This window comes from Amblyomma americanum, chromosome 9 (assembly GCF_052857255.1).
Source record: "Amblyomma americanum isolate KBUSLIRL-KWMA chromosome 9, ASM5285725v1, whole genome shotgun sequence".
In the NCBI taxonomy this organism is placed as follows: Eukaryota; Metazoa; Arthropoda; class Arachnida; order Ixodida; family Ixodidae; genus Amblyomma; species Amblyomma americanum.
Window position 1 is genome coordinate 122,215,365 of NC_135505.1, and position 18,627 is coordinate 122,233,991.

The 18,627-nt window shown below is 47.2% G+C and overlaps 1 protein-coding gene across 1 annotated transcript; it reads left to right on the forward strand.

Moving 5' to 3' along the window:
• Positions 1-868: 868 nt before the first annotated feature.
• Positions 869-18,159, forward strand: LOC144104223 (uncharacterized). The gene is made up of 4 exons (XM_077637101.1): positions 869-1,008; positions 13,231-13,548; positions 14,804-15,057; positions 17,730-18,159. The coding sequence occupies exons 2-4, from the start codon at positions 13,231-13,233 to the stop codon at positions 17,857-17,859; spliced, it is 702 nt and encodes a 233-aa protein (XP_077493227.1). The 5' UTR covers positions 869-1,008; the 3' UTR covers positions 17,860-18,159.
• Positions 18,160-18,627: the final 468 nt, after the last annotated feature.

The following is an 18,627-nucleotide window of genomic DNA, read 5'->3' on the forward strand; positions in this document are numbered from 1 at the left end:
TTTGAAAGCACAGGTGGTACTGGAAGATTGTTACGCCGTTTCTCTGGCATCTCTTGTATATAAGCTGTGCAAACCATGTCCTCTTTCGTGCATTATACCTCTGACCCTACGCTGCCCACAAAGTAGTTTTACAGTACGATAAGCGCGCTCGTCCCAGCGTGCCTAATTCCCACGAGATTACGCCGCCAGGCCACTGAAAAACAAGCGTCCTCTTGTCTTCATTCCAGAACTGCCATCGGCCAAACCGGAGGACCGTGTCTAATCCGTGTACCTTCACCTCTTGCAATGCCGCCGAGAAACCACCGTGCTGCTTGCCGGAGGCTCTCTCATGACTAATTGTAGTAAACATTTTCACACGCTCGGCTCTCACACACAAACGCACGCACGTTTCTATTGGCACCGAAAGCATCAGCGCGTGCTGTTTCGCGGGCCGCTTAGGAAGAAAAGAAGCGTCTGCCTGTGCGCCCGCCCTTGGCTTTGGCATCCGCCTGAGCGACCGCCACGGGAAAGAAGGCGGGCGAGCTTTTCGGCGTGACCTGACTTGTAGGTTTCCGGGTCTGGCGCGGCCCGTTGAGAGGAAGGGAAGAAGCGTCTGCCTGCCTCTCGCCCGCCAACCTTTACCCACTCCCCAGCGGATAATGTCGAGACTATATACGCGCCAAGTTCGAGGACGGCCCGGGAGCAGCGTGAGAAGGACAAGGCTCGCGAGGAGGACGTGGAAAGAGAGAGAGAGAGGGAGGCTGCGCTGCCTTGCCTCTCGCCCTATAAAAGCATTCGGACCAGTGGCGCTGGCCTGCACTACTGCCGCCCACAGCACGGCTTGAAGATCAACCAGCAGCGACCATCAGAAACAGGAGCAGTCCATCGAGTCGTCGTTGGGACCTCCAGGGTCGATCGCCCACCGAGCACTGCCGACCAGCTCGTCCCGGCGCCCGCTCGCGCGCGAGGACATTCGGACGTTCCCCTTAACCCGTCTTGAAGACTGCGAGACACGCAAAACACACCGAGGTGAGTGAACTTGAGCCTGAAGAGGGGGGATATTGCCGAAGACCGCAGCGGTCGACAGTGCATCCCTAAGCCTGCGGCGCTGGAGGCCGATAACTGCTCTTAGGGGTCCTGGTTGCAAGATAAACTCTTGGTCGTTCCGGAACGGTGCCGCTGTGGCCACGTACTGAAGTATCCAGTTTACTGCTAAAGACGACTACGTACCTGGATGAGTAGGTGGTGGCTGCAAGTTTGACTGGAGGATTTCCAGGCTACGATATGGGTTGACCTCACTAGGAATGCTAGTGACGATGGTTGCGATGCAAAGAGTAGATCTAGTTCCACTGAAAGTTCTAGGAGAGGTGGCAATGGCTTCTGTGTCAGGATGCAGATGAGCCTCTCCTTTTGAAGAAATGAGGATGTGCAAGGCATCAAGGCCATGTGTACGACATCAAACTAGCCGCTTGGGTTAAATGTTCACAACTATTTATATCATGTCACATAGGTACGGTTGGTTTTTGGATGAACACTAGAAAAATCATTGTTCATATAATAGATGGCTTTGGTGACTTGCATTCACCTCAGTGAAATACTTTTGTTCAAGATTTAGTAGGCATGAAAAAGAAGAGAGAAAGAATTCTGTGCAGGTTCATGTCTCGCACAATTCAGAAAGCGCTCAGTACGTTCTATAAACCACGAGAACATCGATTACATGCTGATTTATGGCCTAAACCAATGATTGGTTTGGGAGAGTATCAAGCATAGACGTTTGTTTTTGGTTCACTGCCAACATTACACTCAGATGTTGGAGCGAGAGGATGTGCAAGAAATAGAGAAAAAGTAGCGGCATGCAAAAAGGGAAGAGAAAGGGTTGGCTGAAAGTCGTTACTACAAAATCGACTACACAACGCACTACACTACTACACAACAACACTGAACCGAAACTATAAAGCGTTGTCAAACAGACAACCGAATTGACAAGCTCGCTGCTTGCACCAGTATTTAGCAGTACAAGATTTGCCTTGAGCGTCCGATTTTCCCGCATCGATGTGATAATCACACAGCGGAATAGGGTGACCATCCGCTGACTTTGGGGGCATGACCTCTAAACAACTACCTCACGATTGTGCACGACGGATTTTGTATGCCGTTTGTTATTGACCTTTATAACATGACAGGATCAATGTGCCTAATTGTTGGTGTGCGGCAAAGCTTAACGTTAGAACATATTCGATACCCATTGTATACAGCCGTACTTGCAAAGTCATGCACACCAACTAGTGTGATGTCAAGCACGGATACAGCGAGATATCCTCAAATACGATGTCGGGCCAAACTGTGGTGAGATAATAAGGCAAATAGTTTGGTTCTTAAACAGTTACTAAGGCTTGAAGCAAAGCATTTTAATTTGCATAAAATTTAGAGTTTAGTAGTTTAGAGGGCGGCAGGAAGTTAGGTGGGCGGATGAGATAAAGACACTTAGTGGACGTAGTCAGGCTGATGATGATGATGATGAGCAGTGTGAAGAATTCTTACAAGTTACGTCAAGGCTACTTTAGCTGAACGGTGCATGTTGGTTTCAGAAAAACAACAGTGAGAAGAAAGGAATATCTAATATAAAAAATAGATCTAACTTCTGACATCATGAATAGACAAAATATCATCAGTCCCCTGGCCAGCAATGTTTCGGCAGAAGACATTTAGGGTGGAGAGGAAGCAATGGATGCTATAGGAGCGACAGTATGTAGTTTATCTGCTCGGAAATTTAAGATCAGCTCTAAATAGAAGCGTTACCTTAAAGAACTTGGCGGATACAGGTGGGAAAGATTGTTCCGGGCGGAAGTAATAAATATGAGTTCGGCACCATAAAAGTACACAATGAGAACTTTCAACAGGTTCGTTTTACTGTGGTGCAACAACTTCTATGAAGTAGAACTAATTTATACCCCTTCATGTGAGCTTATTAATGGTTCCACAAAGAAAACATCACGGTATCTAAATGCTTAACACATAGAATACTCTTCCGCATTATAGCTTGTCTTTTTTGAACTACTGGAGCGTTTAAAAGTAACTCTCGGCAGTGCTAATAAGCATTACGTATCTGCCTGCTAAGCTTCACAAAAAAACTGCACTGAAGTTTTCGATCGACTACTTGTCGTTGCGGACACCTTTCTCGCTTTTTCAGATTCATCCAACGCTGACTACCAACTCTGAAACGTCCTTGTGTGAAACGCGTTGATATTCCGAACAGAAGCTTGTCAAGCTAAAACAGGAAACGGAAGAGTCACTAACCTAATCGGAATTGTCATAGTTGAATGAAAAGCGTTATGTCTTTTTCGCATGGATCTTCTGGAAGAAAGACTGTCATGCTAACGTTACGAAAACAAGCTTGCTGCAAACTTTAAACAGAGCCTATGAGATCTTAGCGCTTGTCACAAAACAGCGACAAGCTGTTTTCCGCGCTTTTTTAAACATTTATTTCAAGTATAAATAATGCCCGATCCCTAAAGAAAGGCCTGGTGAGAGTGCGGTATCTATAATTCGCTAGTGAAAAAAACTCCTCAGAGATGCACATTTCAGCCAAAGTCGAAAATGGGCTTTTAACAGCGCTAAAAACATCGCATGAAGGAAATTAACTTGTCTTAAGTAGGCCTGAAAAAGTTTTCTAGGAACTTTTGTGAACACTTTCTTCGTGAATGCAGAATTGCAAATAAGAAATATTTTTGCTCAATAAAAATTCTATCATACTGAGGAAGCTTCGCTTTAGAGCACTTGAGAAGGAAATCACTTAGTGCCTAACGGCCTCATGGGCTTTTGACAGATAAAGTTATGCTCTTTACATTTTCATTTAGAAGGCAAAAATTCAGATATTTGGCCTTTCCTTGCTAATATGGTAAAAAATTCGGCGACGATAAAATGCTCGGTGGAAGTGCACTAAATTTTGCGCTTTATGGTAAACTGTCAAGATACCTGCAACAGTTCAATTGTAACATGGGAGAAAAACCTACGCTCTTATGATGAAAAAGAAGACAATTGTCATGTTTAAATTCAGGGCAGCCTAACTTACAGAAGTGAAAAAATCAAATCCAGGGGAACTAGTACCATTTGAAGCCGGGCATTGTATTTCTAAGAATGGCGAAGACGGTCAAACTTATATCAGACTTACAATGCGCAATGTTATTAGAACACATGTTTCAATTCTTTTTGAAAAGTGTACTTAAGAAACGTAAAATTCGCAAACAACTTTCAAGACGTTAAAATCGCCTAACGTGATGCCTAACCTGCATTTCCGGTATTTTAAAGCATGCAGTGACATGGGAGAAATATAAATACGTGAGGGTTTTGTAGTATGTAAAGCAGAATGAGCTTTGCGAGGAACTGTAGAAAACAAACAAAGTTATTCAGAAGAGAGTTTTGTGCTACAGGGATGGAAGTGATGTGATTGGGTCTCAGTTTAAAGTTATTATTTGGGGATATGCAATCACGAAAAAGCTGAAGTGCCTATATGGAATATTGACATCAACGCACATGTAAAAGTATTCACTTGGCTGAGCGCTCAAATGTTCCAGGTGCTTAGATTGTCGGAAGAACCTTAAAACATGTACCGCAGTTCAAATAAAGGTGAATGTTATTCAGCTAGATAGCTAGAAAGTCAGCTTCATTCTAAAGCCCTTTGAACAGAGAAGCGAAAATGAATCCGCAAAGAAAGTGTTTTGAGATAGTTCTCTGAAAAGGAGACAGTGTACATAAGTTTGTCAATAAACACGTAGCAAAGCATTGAAGTGTCACTAAAAAAATCGAATAATATATCTCTCCTCTCTGCTCCAGACAGCCATCAAGCCACACTACTAATTGTGAACACTTGACGAAGTCTCATGGCTATATTATTTTGTGATTCTGCAGAATTTGAAAAAGTAGTTTTCTTACTGCTTTGACTGAACAAGCACTTCTGTATATTTTTGTTATTAGCGGCTCTAAAGTAAAAGCGCAAATAAGATAAAAAGCTTTGAAGGAGCATCTATTGAGCGAAAGCCAGGTAGCCGTTGGGCGATAAGCATTGAAAAATAGTCATTAATCAAGGAAAGAAGATTATTAAAAGAGTTAAGAGCTAGCAAAGAAAGGTTCAAAGTATCTGTTGAACAGAAAGGAGCACATTATTCACATGATGAAAAGCAGCCAAACGAAGACTATGCCTGGGTATTCCAGCTTAGGATCATTTATTATTGTGAATTTCTTTTTTACACAGCCTGCACTTGTTTGCATATTCTCATTTATCACACGCTGCTGGGCAGAGCATAGCTTACAAGACTTGAGGCACCCGGAAAACTACTCCTTATCGATCGGGAAGGTCTTCCCTCATCCTGAAAACAAACAGAATTAGAGAAATGTGACCTTTGCCTTGATCGAACAAGCCGCTGCTCGATATCGGTCCCTTCCTGTTCGAACCAGATTGAACAGGAACCGGCAATGACCGGTACGGACCAACCTTACAAACATGCGTTGTACTCTGTGATAAACTTTCGTCCATAGCAGTACGCTGAATATTTTATATATCTAGAGATCTGAAGGTTAGATTGCACATAGTGCGATACGCTTGGAAAATTGGTAATGGGCGTTGCCGAAATTGTAGAACTGGTACGAACACGTGGAGAACAAACCCCTCGTCCCTTTTCTGGGTTTTCGTTTGGCGTGTTTAAGACCAGATATCTCGCAGGGCGCTTACACTCGTAGACACAATGAACGTGACCACCCGTGCATGTATGCTGCGAACTGGCACCAGAGATGCAAAAACGAATGGTTCAAAAGCAAAAAAGTCCGACATCTTCGGCCAAGTTCGTCGAAATAGCCCGCGACGCGGCAGTTTCGAGGAGGGAAACGTTGGGTTCTTTGGAGATACCTTCTTCTTCTTTTTCTTCCGTTTGTTTTGTTCGCTACTTTGTGCTCTTTTAGCGGAAGGCGACGTTAAGGCGTCGCGAAGGACAAGAAAGAGATAGAAAGAAGAGAATAAAACCGAGAAAGAAACGCACCGAGACAGCCGCGGAGGGAACGATCAAAGCAAACACAAAACCGGGTCATCGCTCGGCGACCCCGATACTGAAGACGCGGACTGGGCTGACCTTGACCGCCGTCGCAGCCATCTCGAATCCTCCTCACCCGCCGTACTACCTTTACCTTCTTTCCTACCTTTATCTCTACTTGGTTGCCCGGCGTCTTCTTTGCCTTCTTTTTCTGGAGCCCCTCTCTTGCGTGTCGAGCGCAGGCCTTCACCGCCATCCGTAGTCTCTCTCCTCTCTATTCCTACCTCTCCTCCTTCTTTCAGCGTTGCCGACGTAACGGTTCTTCCCTCCAGGAGCAGACCGCTCCTCCTCATCCTCGCAAAGATCGGTTTGGTGGAAAGAGCAGCGCCGGGAGCATGCCATGGGAAGTCGGATGACTTTGCCTGGTTTCTGGTTTTTCATTATTCCCACATCGGCCGCCTCTTCCTGTCTTGTCCCCGGGCTTCTCTTAAGAAGCCGCATCGGCAGTACTAGTAGTAGTGGCAGCAACAGCAGAAGGTGCCCTCGCCAGGGCAGGAACTACGGGACAAAAAAGTCTCCGGTCTTGTTCGAAGACCGGTCTGGACTTGCCGAGTAGAGAGAAGCTCGGCCGTCGGGCCAGATCTGCACGAAGTTCTCCCGTCCCGTTACGGAATGCAGGTCACCCTAGGTGAGAGGGCTTGCCACCGCAGAAGAAGACTCGCACGGAATGGAGGGGAGAGAGAGAGAGTGGCTGCATGGCGAGAGGAGGAGGGCCGGACCAGCTGGCTTACTCGCCAGGACAGGAACGGGAGGCGGTCTTCGTAGACGGTGGCGAACGTTGCCTCTTGTTTTTGTTCCATTCCCGCGGGTAACAATAACGCAAGCGGTTAAAGCATGACCTCTCGTTCCGGGCGGCTGTCGGAGAGCGCGCCGGTACTGCGGAATGCGTGCCTTCGAGCAATGTCTCCCTGAGGGGCCTGCTGCGTTTCTTCGTTGGAATTCCCAGCCGGTTGCTTATTGTCACTACGTATCTTCCCAGCATCGCAAAAAGAAAAACAAAAGGCAGAGTTTTTAAAGGACGGATGACGTGTTTCTGGACTAAGGCAGGACATTTGGGCATGAATATTCAACTTGAAACAAGTAGCGGAAAAACACAGGACAGTAAGGAGGAGGCTTTTTCCTACAGTCCTGAATGTTTGCGCTTGCTGTTTCATGGTTCGGGAGGGCGCATGAAGTCGGCTTTCATCCCAGAAAGCAAGCAACAAGCTTTTACCTCCTATGATGTCACAGCTCAGGTGTAGTTGCAAGGCTTGCAAGGGCGGTGCCTACTAGCTAGGGAAATATGCACCTCGGCGCTTCTTGAGGCCTCCAGTTTAGTACTTTGTTGTGATGGCCGCGGTGTACTGTAGTTTTGTAATCTTTGGCACTTTGACGTTTATAGCTTTGTCGTCCCGAAAGCAGTGCTCACTCAGTCCAATACGGTTTGACGGGTGTCGCTCTGCCAGCAATCTAAGATGATTCGTTAATGAGCTAGAGTTCATTGAAAAACGATTTTGCAATCAGTCGCACGTAAGTTTCAGTGATTCGGTGAGGCGTTAGCAGCACTCGCGTCCTGGATATGTATCAACGGTACCTTCCCATACAAAAATGTCCTATGGCCGGCTATAGGATTTTGGCCCAAATAGCTATAAACCTTTCCTATTTCTGTCTATAGCTGTCTATACGGGCTGATATAATTTTCTATAGAGAGCTTAAGACAATTGTATGGTTCCAAAAATATCGATATAGTGGCATAGATTTTTCAATAGCTGGCAATAAGCACCTCTGTGGGTGCTTATAGACGTTCATAAAAGGCCATAGACGGACATCGATTTTTCCACAGACGCCCATAGGACGTTTTTGTATGAGTTAGAGCAATGCCGAGATTCTCGCGTCAATGTTCAAACCCCCTTGACTGGCGGCCACAGCGGCTGAGGTCATTATGCCCTCCGCTCAGGTTGATGCTTCTATCTTAAAAATGGTTTTTGATTTGAGATCGAAGTTTCCGGGACTGTTTTTGGGGTGATCTGACAGCAAACAATCTCTTGAAGGACGTGTTAAAGCTGCAACTGCAGTAATAGAAGTCGAGTGGTACTGCTTTATTACGATAGGAGGAAAGTAACTGCAATTTATCATTTCTTGAAGAAAAAGTTTAATTAAAGTAGAAGAAATAGGTGGAAAAGACTTAGAGTGCCTTTCCAAATAAACTGATGAAGTTCAAAAACGTTAGTGGCAGTCGATCTGCGCGTTAGTGGTGCAGGACCATTAAGGGCTCAACTAATTCGTCTCTCGGTTTACTGTAATGCTTTGGAGTGTCGTAGGGTGTAAGAATAAAGGTGACTGGAATTAAAACACTTCCTCCGGGGGCAGTATGCGAGGTCCGGGTATGAATAGGTAGAATTAACCAGAACCGCACAGAAAAATTGCCACAGTATACAAGAATACAAAAAAGTCACTAACTGTAGTTATTTAATGAAATGTTCACTCATGACTGCAGTGAAGAGCGTAGTATGTTCAAAGCAGGTAAAGCAAGGTATGTAAGATAGACCGTGTCAAAGCTTGTATTGCAAAATGCATTGGGAACAGCAGTTTAAACTTGAAACAAGGAAAAGAAACTATATAGCGGCTCTAATTGCAAGCTGACGTGTGTAATGACACCTTTAGAAAGCGGTTCTTGATCAAGGTATTGAAGAAAAGGTAAAGATGAAAAGGCACTATTCATGTCAGATTTTTGAATGTCTGAAATATCTGAAAAAGTAAGATTAAATAGGTTGTTGACACGCTCATCGCTACACAGATATCATTGCTTGCCTAATCGATAATGTTTACAGCAGTTTTTAACGCCGATTGATGCGTAGGTTCTTCTTAATATCCTCCAAAACTTCAAAATGTGTGCGGCCGTTAATGTTCAGAATTACACCAGAGGAATCTGCAATGTTCGTGTAAGCATATTTATTTATGAAAAGCAAAGTAAAGAGCTTAGTCAAACTGAATTGAAAACCTATTGGAATCGTCCACCGTGGAGTGGCGAGTTTTAGGGAACAGGCTAACTCTTCGCATCAACGTATATCCTGATTGCGTCTTAGATTGCTTGTGCTGAGACCAGGTAATGTATCTGTGCCTCAAATTCCCAAGCTTAATTAACATCTAAGTGTCGCTACAGTAGAGCAATTGCTGGCAGAAAAATCGCAAGGACAATCCCACCAGTAGCTTACAACATCAACTCTACTAAACTCAGAGGTCTGCGCATGCGCCATATAATCAGCTGCAAAGTCGTTGTCTTTGTGGAACTATGAAAGCGGAACAGTGGCTTGATGGCACGCATCGCAAAATCTTGTTTATTACTGAGTTATATTGACGCGAGTAGGCTTCACACACTATGACTACAGGAACTAGAAATTCATAATGGGCATAGTCTACATCCTTAACTCGACACCTTGTTTCTATTTGCTACTTCCGATTCGCTTTTTAGAGAACACGCACCGCTAAAACTCCCTATTTTTTTACCCCAGAAAATAGCGACAAGATGCCCCGCACCAAAACTATGCATACACCTGCCTGCGCGTCCTATCTGGGCACTTACCTCGTGACCCTTTTCTATCTTCCTTCCCTATGAATTTTGTTTTTCTTTCACGAGCATGAAAGATCGCGCGTGCATCTTTCACGCTCGCATTACTCCGGAGTTAAGCACTGATTCGTGACGGATGTCGCGGCTGGAAGAACAGTCCCAAAGGTCAGCTACGCGGATACGCTCCGTTGGGACCAGTTCTGGGGACAGAGATAAACAAAAAGAAATATAAAGAGAGGAATGAAAATGTAACGCGGCCTCCAGAGGTGCCGGATTTCGAGCAGGAGTTCGCATAATGATCTTTACTTCGAGCCCACCCGGATTTCCTGCTTCTCGGGAGCGGTGCTGACGGCAGGCTTCAAGAAATATGTCAACGTGTCGCTCGGCAAGTCCGGGACGCGTGGCGGTATTTGGGTCGAGCACTTCCTAAGTGCTTCACGCGAGGAGATGTTCCCTCCCCCCCCTTGCCCATTTTCCTGTTTTTCTTTATCGTCGAATCCGTAAACCTCGCGTCCTCTCGAATTCCGCTGAATGTAATAGGAAAAAAAAAAAGAGCAACACCTGGTACTTACCTGGGTCTAGGTTGCAACTGCGATGCTGATGTTCGCTGTTGATGCGTTCATAGCGGGCTGCTGGAGTTCAACCTGATTCCTTTATCTGCTGAAGCATTCATTCGTCGATAGCGATTAACAGCGGACAGCTATAGCAGCCATGAGCTAGAACATTCGTGAGTTTCTAGTAATACATCGCTGAAGACTTCAACTGCGCGACGATATGATATTAGTAGGGCTGGGTGAAACAGCAGTGGGCTCCGAAATGTGAGCATTTGTACTTTGTGACAGATTTATCTCCGCAAATATTAATGGTACACCGTGAACATCTCTAACAAATTATTTTTCTGAGTAAAAATTTATTTTCTGCCTCCTTTCGTCGATGCTTATGTTTCTCTGGCAGCAAGAAATGTTTCTGTCGCCGAGAAAATTGGATTTAAATAGCTTACTGGCCAACCAGTTCAAATTCATGGTAATTACCGACAAGGATGGGTTTCCAGAGTTTTCAGAGATCCTGGACAAAAAATCGGTGCCCACGCACGCACTTCACTTTCGCAATTTGCCGAATGTGGCGCCACCTCTATTTCGTTTTCCGTTCTTTCCTAGCTTACAAAAGCTTTGATTTCGGTGAGTTTGGCCTGTGTAATGAGAACGCAGTACCCTATAGACACAGGGCAACTTACTTCTATTGGTCTTCAAACAGCAGGTTGTAGAACTCTAAATCAGGGTTTTAGGTAATAAAACATCTACTCGGAATTTTCTTGGTTGATAAAAAAAGAATGGTCTCATGCAGCGGTGCAGTATTTGTGACTTCTGTCGGTAGGCATTGTGGACGCGATACAGTTTATAACAAATGTGAGAAACCAGACAATGTCTCTAAAGCAAGCCTCTATGGCAACGAGTCTCTAATGTCTCTAAGGAAACGCGTAATACTTTCGGTGACACCAAGAACTAGGAAAGGAACTCTTTACGTGCAAAACAACGAACTAACAATGCACCACGCGTCTTCGTATTTCACCGCCATCACAATGTGGTACTCACGGCAGAGCTGTGACTCCGTTACCATAGACTCAGCGGCCTGACTCCAGCTATCTTTCCCAATTATGATATTATCATCTGCCAAATGACTGAAAAAGTTCACCCGAAAAACTTCGGCAACAAATAAGACGACACAAACGACAACGACAGTCCGTCGCCACGTGTCGCGAACCTCTCTTTACAGAGAATAACACGCAACACATACGGGTCGGCTACAGATCTCGGAGGCAGCACTTTGTTCGAGTGAATTGTCTAGGCGTCGTCACAGCGATGATGATCGCGTGCATCGTCGCGTTCCGCCCAGCGAACTAAGCCGGAGGCGGCGCAGAAAGATCACCAAAAGCTCCGCGGCTCTTGTGTTAGAACGCGACGCATCTGGGCTATACGGGAGAGAGCTCAGATGAATGGGTCCGCAGCCTGCGGTGACGCGGGCACTCTGCCGGCGAGGCACAGGCGCACGTTGTGGTCCACGTCGCACGCTTGAGAAACGCCGTGTTCGAGCTGAAAGAGATCTCTGGCCCGTGGAGAAGTAGGTCACTGGCGGAATGCGGTGTCCGGGTCCCACGGACAGTCGTTTAAGACGACGCGGTGACGGTTGCCTAGCGTCGAAAGGTAGAAGGAACCGCGGGCTATATGACACCACGTTCAGGCACTAGGAAAGGTTTTAAGGGCGCTATGTATACAGAAGTAAAAGAAGACCATAAGCTGTAAAACCCAAATACAGGCATTTTTGTTGTCCTAAACGCACAGGTGCAGGGAAAAAACACTTAGTTCTTTCAGCCAGATTGCTTCATGAACGTATCAGCTTTTCTACTTGAATACTGTAATCACTTCATTTATTTTAAAGAACCGTGGTTCGTTTTAAAGAGATGGCTGCATAAAGAACTTTGCTGTAAACGGATCGTAATATATAATAAAAAATATATCAGACGGTTCAGCATGGCTAAGCGCTAAATATCACGCGCTAGCACTTGTTACGGTGGGTGCTTCAGCGCCTTGCGTGCTTAAGTAATTTGACCTAAAGGCCTTCAACATCAGGCCTTTCGCCTAAAGACTTTTCGCCTAAAGACCTTTCTCCGGAAGGCATTTACGATGAAGGCCTGCACCCTAAAGACATTTACCTGACGGCCTTCACCCTAAAGGCGTTTACCATAAGGACTTGCCTCCAAAGACCTTTGGATAAGACCTCATACATTTCATCAAGGCTAGATCATAGCAACAAAGTCGGAATTCCGCTATGCAAAACCAATGCCATGTTTCAGTCACTCCTCCCGCGTACAGCTGTTGAGTGGAATCACCTTTCCACATCAACTGCTACCATTGCTGACAACCAACACTTCAAGACCGCAATAGAGAACATAGTACAAGTAGGAGCGTGTTTCTTTTTTTGTGCTACCAATTTTTAACTGTATTGCTGCACTATATGCACTGTATTATATTCTATTAACCAGCACCTCAAGAACCCACTAGATAATATTGTATCACTAGGAGCCATCATTTCTGTATTACCAATTTCTTTGCTGCTCTGTACGTTGTTGTTTTTTGTTATGTAACCACTCCCCTCTATGATGTCTCTGAGACCTGAGGGTACACGAAATAAATAAATAAAAAGGCTTAAAGGCCTTCACCCAGGAAGAGCCCTGCCTGTCTGGCAGGTCTGCTTATTTGGCAGGTCTACACACCTGGCAGGTTGCCCACAACCCGGTGGGTAGGTGGGCCACCTACCGCAAAGCAGGCTTCAGGGACGCATGCATGCCCGAAACAAGAAAATGTGCTACCGCACTAAAAATTGTGTTTACCGATTGCGAACATTATGTGCTACCCATGAGGCCCTTGACCCCAAAGGACATGGGTGCTGCTCACCGGACGCTCTTGCCGAACATGCTGTGCAGACTTTTGGATATGGTGCCATATATTAATTTTGGGACTTCATTTGGAACAGGCAGAGAAATGATGGAGGTTTTCATTCACCCGCTAATGGAGCATACCCTAACATCGACCGTTTTTCGGCCTTCCTTCTTGTCTTCCCCAGATGACGTCCTCTTCTAGCAGACGCCTCGTGGTGGTGGCCGGAGTGACGCTGTGGTTAGCCTGCATTGCGGTGAACGCACTGCCCAACGAGACGGGCTCCAAGCCGGGAGTCACGGCCAGCGAGTCCGTGGCGGCACCGGTGATCGGCGGCATTCCGCCCGCGTCTCGGAGGGCGCCCCGGCTGGACGAGCGCAAGTTCAAGTACGACGCGGACCCCAAGAAGGAGCTCACGCAGTTCATGAACACCAAGAACCTGGTCAAGACGCTCGTCAAGCTCGTCTTCGGCAGCGACGAAGAGAGCGCAGCCACGTCCAGGCAAGTGGGCTGGTTTTGTGGGCGCGTTTACCAGAAGGTCCACGGCAAGGAACCTTGCCCTGCGTAAGAGAAGCATTTACAGCATGCACTCCTGCGTTTGCTGAAGTGTCTGCTTCGAATGGAAAGTGCCAGCCATTCACCAATTGGAGAATGAAAGCAGAAATATCCAAGACTCAAGCAGGGAAATTAGTTTATAGTAACACTTTAAAACGAAACTTTAGAAAGACGAAACAATGCAAACGAGAAAAACCGGAGTACTGCCAGCATGAGCACGCAAGAGAGTGTTCGTGACGGCGGCTAAAGGTCCTTCAGACCTTGCGCTTTCAAGCACTAAGTACTGCAGCAGCAGTAGAAGGAAGAAAGATACACTAAGGGCGGTCACGCTATTTTGCGTGATGTACCGTCTTTACCAAAAGTAACCGGGCTGCCGCGGCCACGAAAAAAGTGGGGTGGTGATAATGCGCTGGCGCTGCGGTCGCCATTTCTCGTCGGCTTCGAGAAAAACCTGTATAACATGAACATTCACCGTCGCTATCCTCCTCCATCGACATCCTCCTTTGGCCCTATCCTCCTTCATTGCTATCCTCCTCTGGATAACAATGTCTCCTGAATACATGAGAAGCGGTAAGGCCAGCCTAGATACATTTGACAAAGACATTCCTTGAGTGGAAGTGCCCTGAAGGGCCAGAGATGCCGGCGCTGTGCAGAGTGCTCTTTTTGAACAGTTCCCATAGCTTGTCAATCTGTAAACTGAGGCGTGTTTTTTTCTTGTGTGAGCGTCTTCTGGCATATATATATATGAATATTTTGTCAGGCATGAGGAATAGTGCTGCACGAAAAGCAGTTTGTCACAGGAGCTAATTGAGACGCTAAGTGTTTTTTAGAGTTATTCTTCGGTGCTTCTGCTTCTCCGGCTGGTTGTCTGCACGTGTATTTGCTTTCCGCCATGCCCTTTTTCGCGCTTTCTTTCTTTGCGATTGGACTTCACGATGCATTTCTTTCTAGAGAAATAATAACATCTTTCCTGCCCGTTGCGATGTTTAGGCAGCATGTGACTATATATCAATGCCACAGATGTCTGGGTATATAGAATATACATTCGAGCTCTCGTGGAACTCTAACCCCATTGCACAGTGGCCGGAATCTTGGAATATTTTAGGTCATGTGTAAGACGAAACTCTGAAGAGGGGTTTCAGTGTTTTGAAGCAGGTTTTCACGACCGCTTTTTTTTTCTCGACCACTTTGAATCTTGCAGGCAGATCTTGAACCTGCTGGTCACGGTACTGGACATGCTCAAGACGACGTTCGGCAACCGCGCGCGCTCTTCAACGGCGCGGGGCTTCCGCGGCGCCCTGGACGACGCGGCCCTGGCCGGAACCGCCATGCTCAAGGGATTCGTCAAGTCGGTCATGACCAAGGACGACAACTGCATGCAGCGATATCTGTGCGAGGCCAGCCGAGATGCCGTGAAAGAAGCACATGAGGTCGGGTACCTCGTTGCACAGTTTGGAGGGTGAGTGCCTAAACTCATGTAATTAGCCTTTTTCATGTGAAAATCGTGAGTGACCATCGAGCTATTCTCGTTGAACTTGCAAAGTTTGCATTTGTCAAAAACCGCTACTGCTAAACAAAGTTGACAATGCGCAACGCTGTCATTAATGAACAATGTTTTGATGCCCGCAAGCGGTTTCTCGTCAACCCGGAATAGACTTGTTAAGCTCAGGGGGGAACGCCTGAAGACCACCGGGATATTTGATGCGGCACTGTTATTAGGACTGTGAAGTTGCGAAACCTATTACCCGCTCCATCAACGGAGCATAGAACATGAAGCAAGTTAGATGAACGCAGGACATCAGCTGGTTTGCCTTCAGCGAAAGCTCAAACGCCCCACCTGGGCCCTAGTTGGCCATACATGTGCAAATCATTCTGAATAGCCATCCTGGATTGGTAGGACGGTGCAGAACGAACGACTGCCTTGAATATTACATCCAGTTCTACTTGCGTGTAGCGTTGAAGTGACTGAGGTTTTTTTGCCTGGAAACTTGTATGGGCTGTTGCTGCAATGCTCGCGAGTCGGCGTTTTCAAGCACGTGCTGTAAGCGACGTAATTTTAGGCGTTGAACGCAGGCTGGGCGCAGCTATTCTGGCTCGAGACATCGCAGTGCGCGAATCTCTTCATGCGGCGGTAGAGCGGCGACTCTCTTGTAGAGAATGTACATGAACGCCTTATTCCCTTGCCGCCTCCATCGCAAAAGCCAAATAAAACAGGTACTATGCAGCACGTGCGTAAATTTGCATAGCAAGTTTATGCACACACCTGATTCAGTGTAATCAGTACGATGTAGCCACTTTGCACGATTAAAGGCGGAACGCATGAGCATGTAGTTAGGGACAGGGAGCACGGTGGTGACACGGTGACAAGTCAGCACTCTCAGTGACATGCACATTACCTCAGACCGCCAGCATGCTGCACCGTGATCCGGGTAGTGGAAGTTCTCAAAGCTTCTGGACTAGCACGAGCACGTTTGCACTGCTTCCATGAGATATATACATCTTCGGCAAAGGGCAGTGATGTGGAAACTCTTGAACCGCACATCCGGGGCTCAGGAGGGCTGTGAACATATGAGAGGAAGCAGAGATCACCAGTTTCATCCTAATCTCTAGCCGTGGGAACAGAGCAGCGATGAAAACTACTCTGCACATAACTAGTGAAGGGTTACCGGTGTGCCAAACGAGCTAAACAATGTTTGCCATTAAAAGTCCAAAAAGCACACGTCTCTGCAGTAAATGACAGTTCTGAACCCTGTGGAGCGTCTTACGTGTTTCTGAAACGTGTGGTCACAGGTATTCGGTACAAGTGAGACAAGCAGCACAAGCAGCGAGGGCCGCTAAGCGCGCTGCCCGGCCCTAAAAAGAAAAGCGGTTGAATGCAGCGGCACGTAAAGCCTCGAAAGCGGCGAGGGAAGCCGAGAGCAAGCTAATGAAGGCGGCTGATAGCGGAGCGTTCTTAACAGGCAAAAGCAGCCTAGCCATGAGCGCTGCCTAATACCCCTGTCAAACGGGCACTTTCGATCCTCATTGAGCTCGATCTGCATCGAGATTCTCGAGCACGCTCGAAACATCCGGTGCTACACGGGCATTTTCAATGCTCATAGAGAAGTTTCCTTCATGTGTGTTAGGTGGCGCCAAATGTTCCGCCGACAGCCATAACATGGCGATGTCCGGCAACACTGTGCAGTGGGGGGCAGCGGCAGCCAAATCCGTAGCCAAATCGGTACATTGCGTATCTGCGCCAGGTTTTTGTGGCGCACCTCTGCTGCTGTGGGATGCAACCCGAGGGCCCGCAACGCCTCCGCGATTTCTGCATAGACTGCGGCGTTTCTCTTCTGGCGCCGCAAATTATTTAGGCGGTCCTGCCAGCAGTCGATGAGAGCGGCTGTCTCGCGCTCGCTCCACAGTTTCCGCACCGACGAGCAGGAGGACGCCATCTTTGTTTACACTGGCGGCGAAGCTTGGAGCGTGGTGTAGAGATTATTTTCAAATGTTTGCATTAGGCAGGCATAGAATCGGCATCGAGTCAAGCAGGATCGAGCTCGATTGCGCTTGAAAGTGGCCGTGTGACAACCGTCGATCTGCATTGAGTTCGATGAGTATTGACTCAATGAGGATCGAAAGTGCCCGTGTGACAGGGGTATAACTCGAAAAACAGAAGCCCGAGGGCGGGGTCACGGTCCACAGCAAATGGCCTTGCCAATACCCGTGCGCGGCTTCCAACATCGATGAGACACCCTAGAATGCGCACTAATTTACACCAACATGTTTTAAGCCTACATCTAATCTGAACGATGAGATGGACCACGACATTCTACCCTCGGACTATGCAGTTCGCAATTTTCTTCCGGTAGTCTGTTATTGTCGGAAGTATGTTCGGCATACGAGGGTACAGTTCGGTCTCTCCGTTGTAGACCTGTCTATGAGCGGAGGCGAGGTGGCCGCAGCTGGCACAGGATTGTGTTAATTGGAGAGTTATTTGAAATGTGTCTAATGCAGAGTCCTAATTAGGCTGATGATGACGAAAATGATGGTCAGCGTAGTCGATACTTTCAATCAATTTTTGTGGCTTTCTTGATTGACTGTGTGTGACACGCCCTTCCTAATCCTTTGCTCTCCTCGTTTCCTGCTCAGGTACGCCGCCAGTTACGCCCTGCAGGCCCAAAAGGCGTCGCCCATGCAACGCACGTACAACGCGACCCGGAGCGGTCGCAGCGGCGAGGACTGCTTCAACCTCTACAGCGCGTGCAACGAGACCGACTGAGCGCCGACCACCGCACCGTTCACCGGCCGGTACCGGTTGTTGTCATCGCCATCATCGTCCCCCTCTCCCACACCGTGTGTTGCTACTTGGACGGCCGGTCTTCTGGCTGCCCTCCCTCTCTCCACCACATTTATTTATAGCATTCGCGAAGCCCTCGAGCCGCTCCTCTCCCCGTGCCATGGCTTGGCACTGGAACATGGGGATGGCCGGGTGCACCCGTTGTCTTCTTCACCTGGTACTCAGCGCACAAGACCCACCACCCTCCGAGAAAGACCTCATCGAACTCATTAAAACAACATTAAAAACAAATAAGTGCGTGCATTTCTCTCGGTTACACCGTATTCAACAATCCCTTGAATAACTCGTGAGGCCAAGTTGGCAGGACTTGTGTACAGATAGCACACACTCGCCTGGCGCAAGGTAGTACCGGTATGAGTGTCCGGCGTCGAATATGCCCTGCATACCTGGCAGTATAAGGGTCTAGGCTGAGCAGCCTTGTTTGGACACGTATGGTGTTGTGTGTCCAAGTGAGTGCTTGGTGTGAGTGTTTGGTGCAGGTCATGAGCTGCATACTCTTAGGTTGTCCTGGAGAGCACTTTATCCTCATAAATGTTCGCCATTCACCCCTTAGTTCCTAACTAATAGTAGCGCCAGCTCGCTCTCCCTACACAACTTTGGACGCTCATTTGTCAAGTCAGTGGCGTACGGCGCCTACAGCATGCAAAGTAGACCATCAGAGGTTTTACTAGAAGCACCTCATGACCAGAG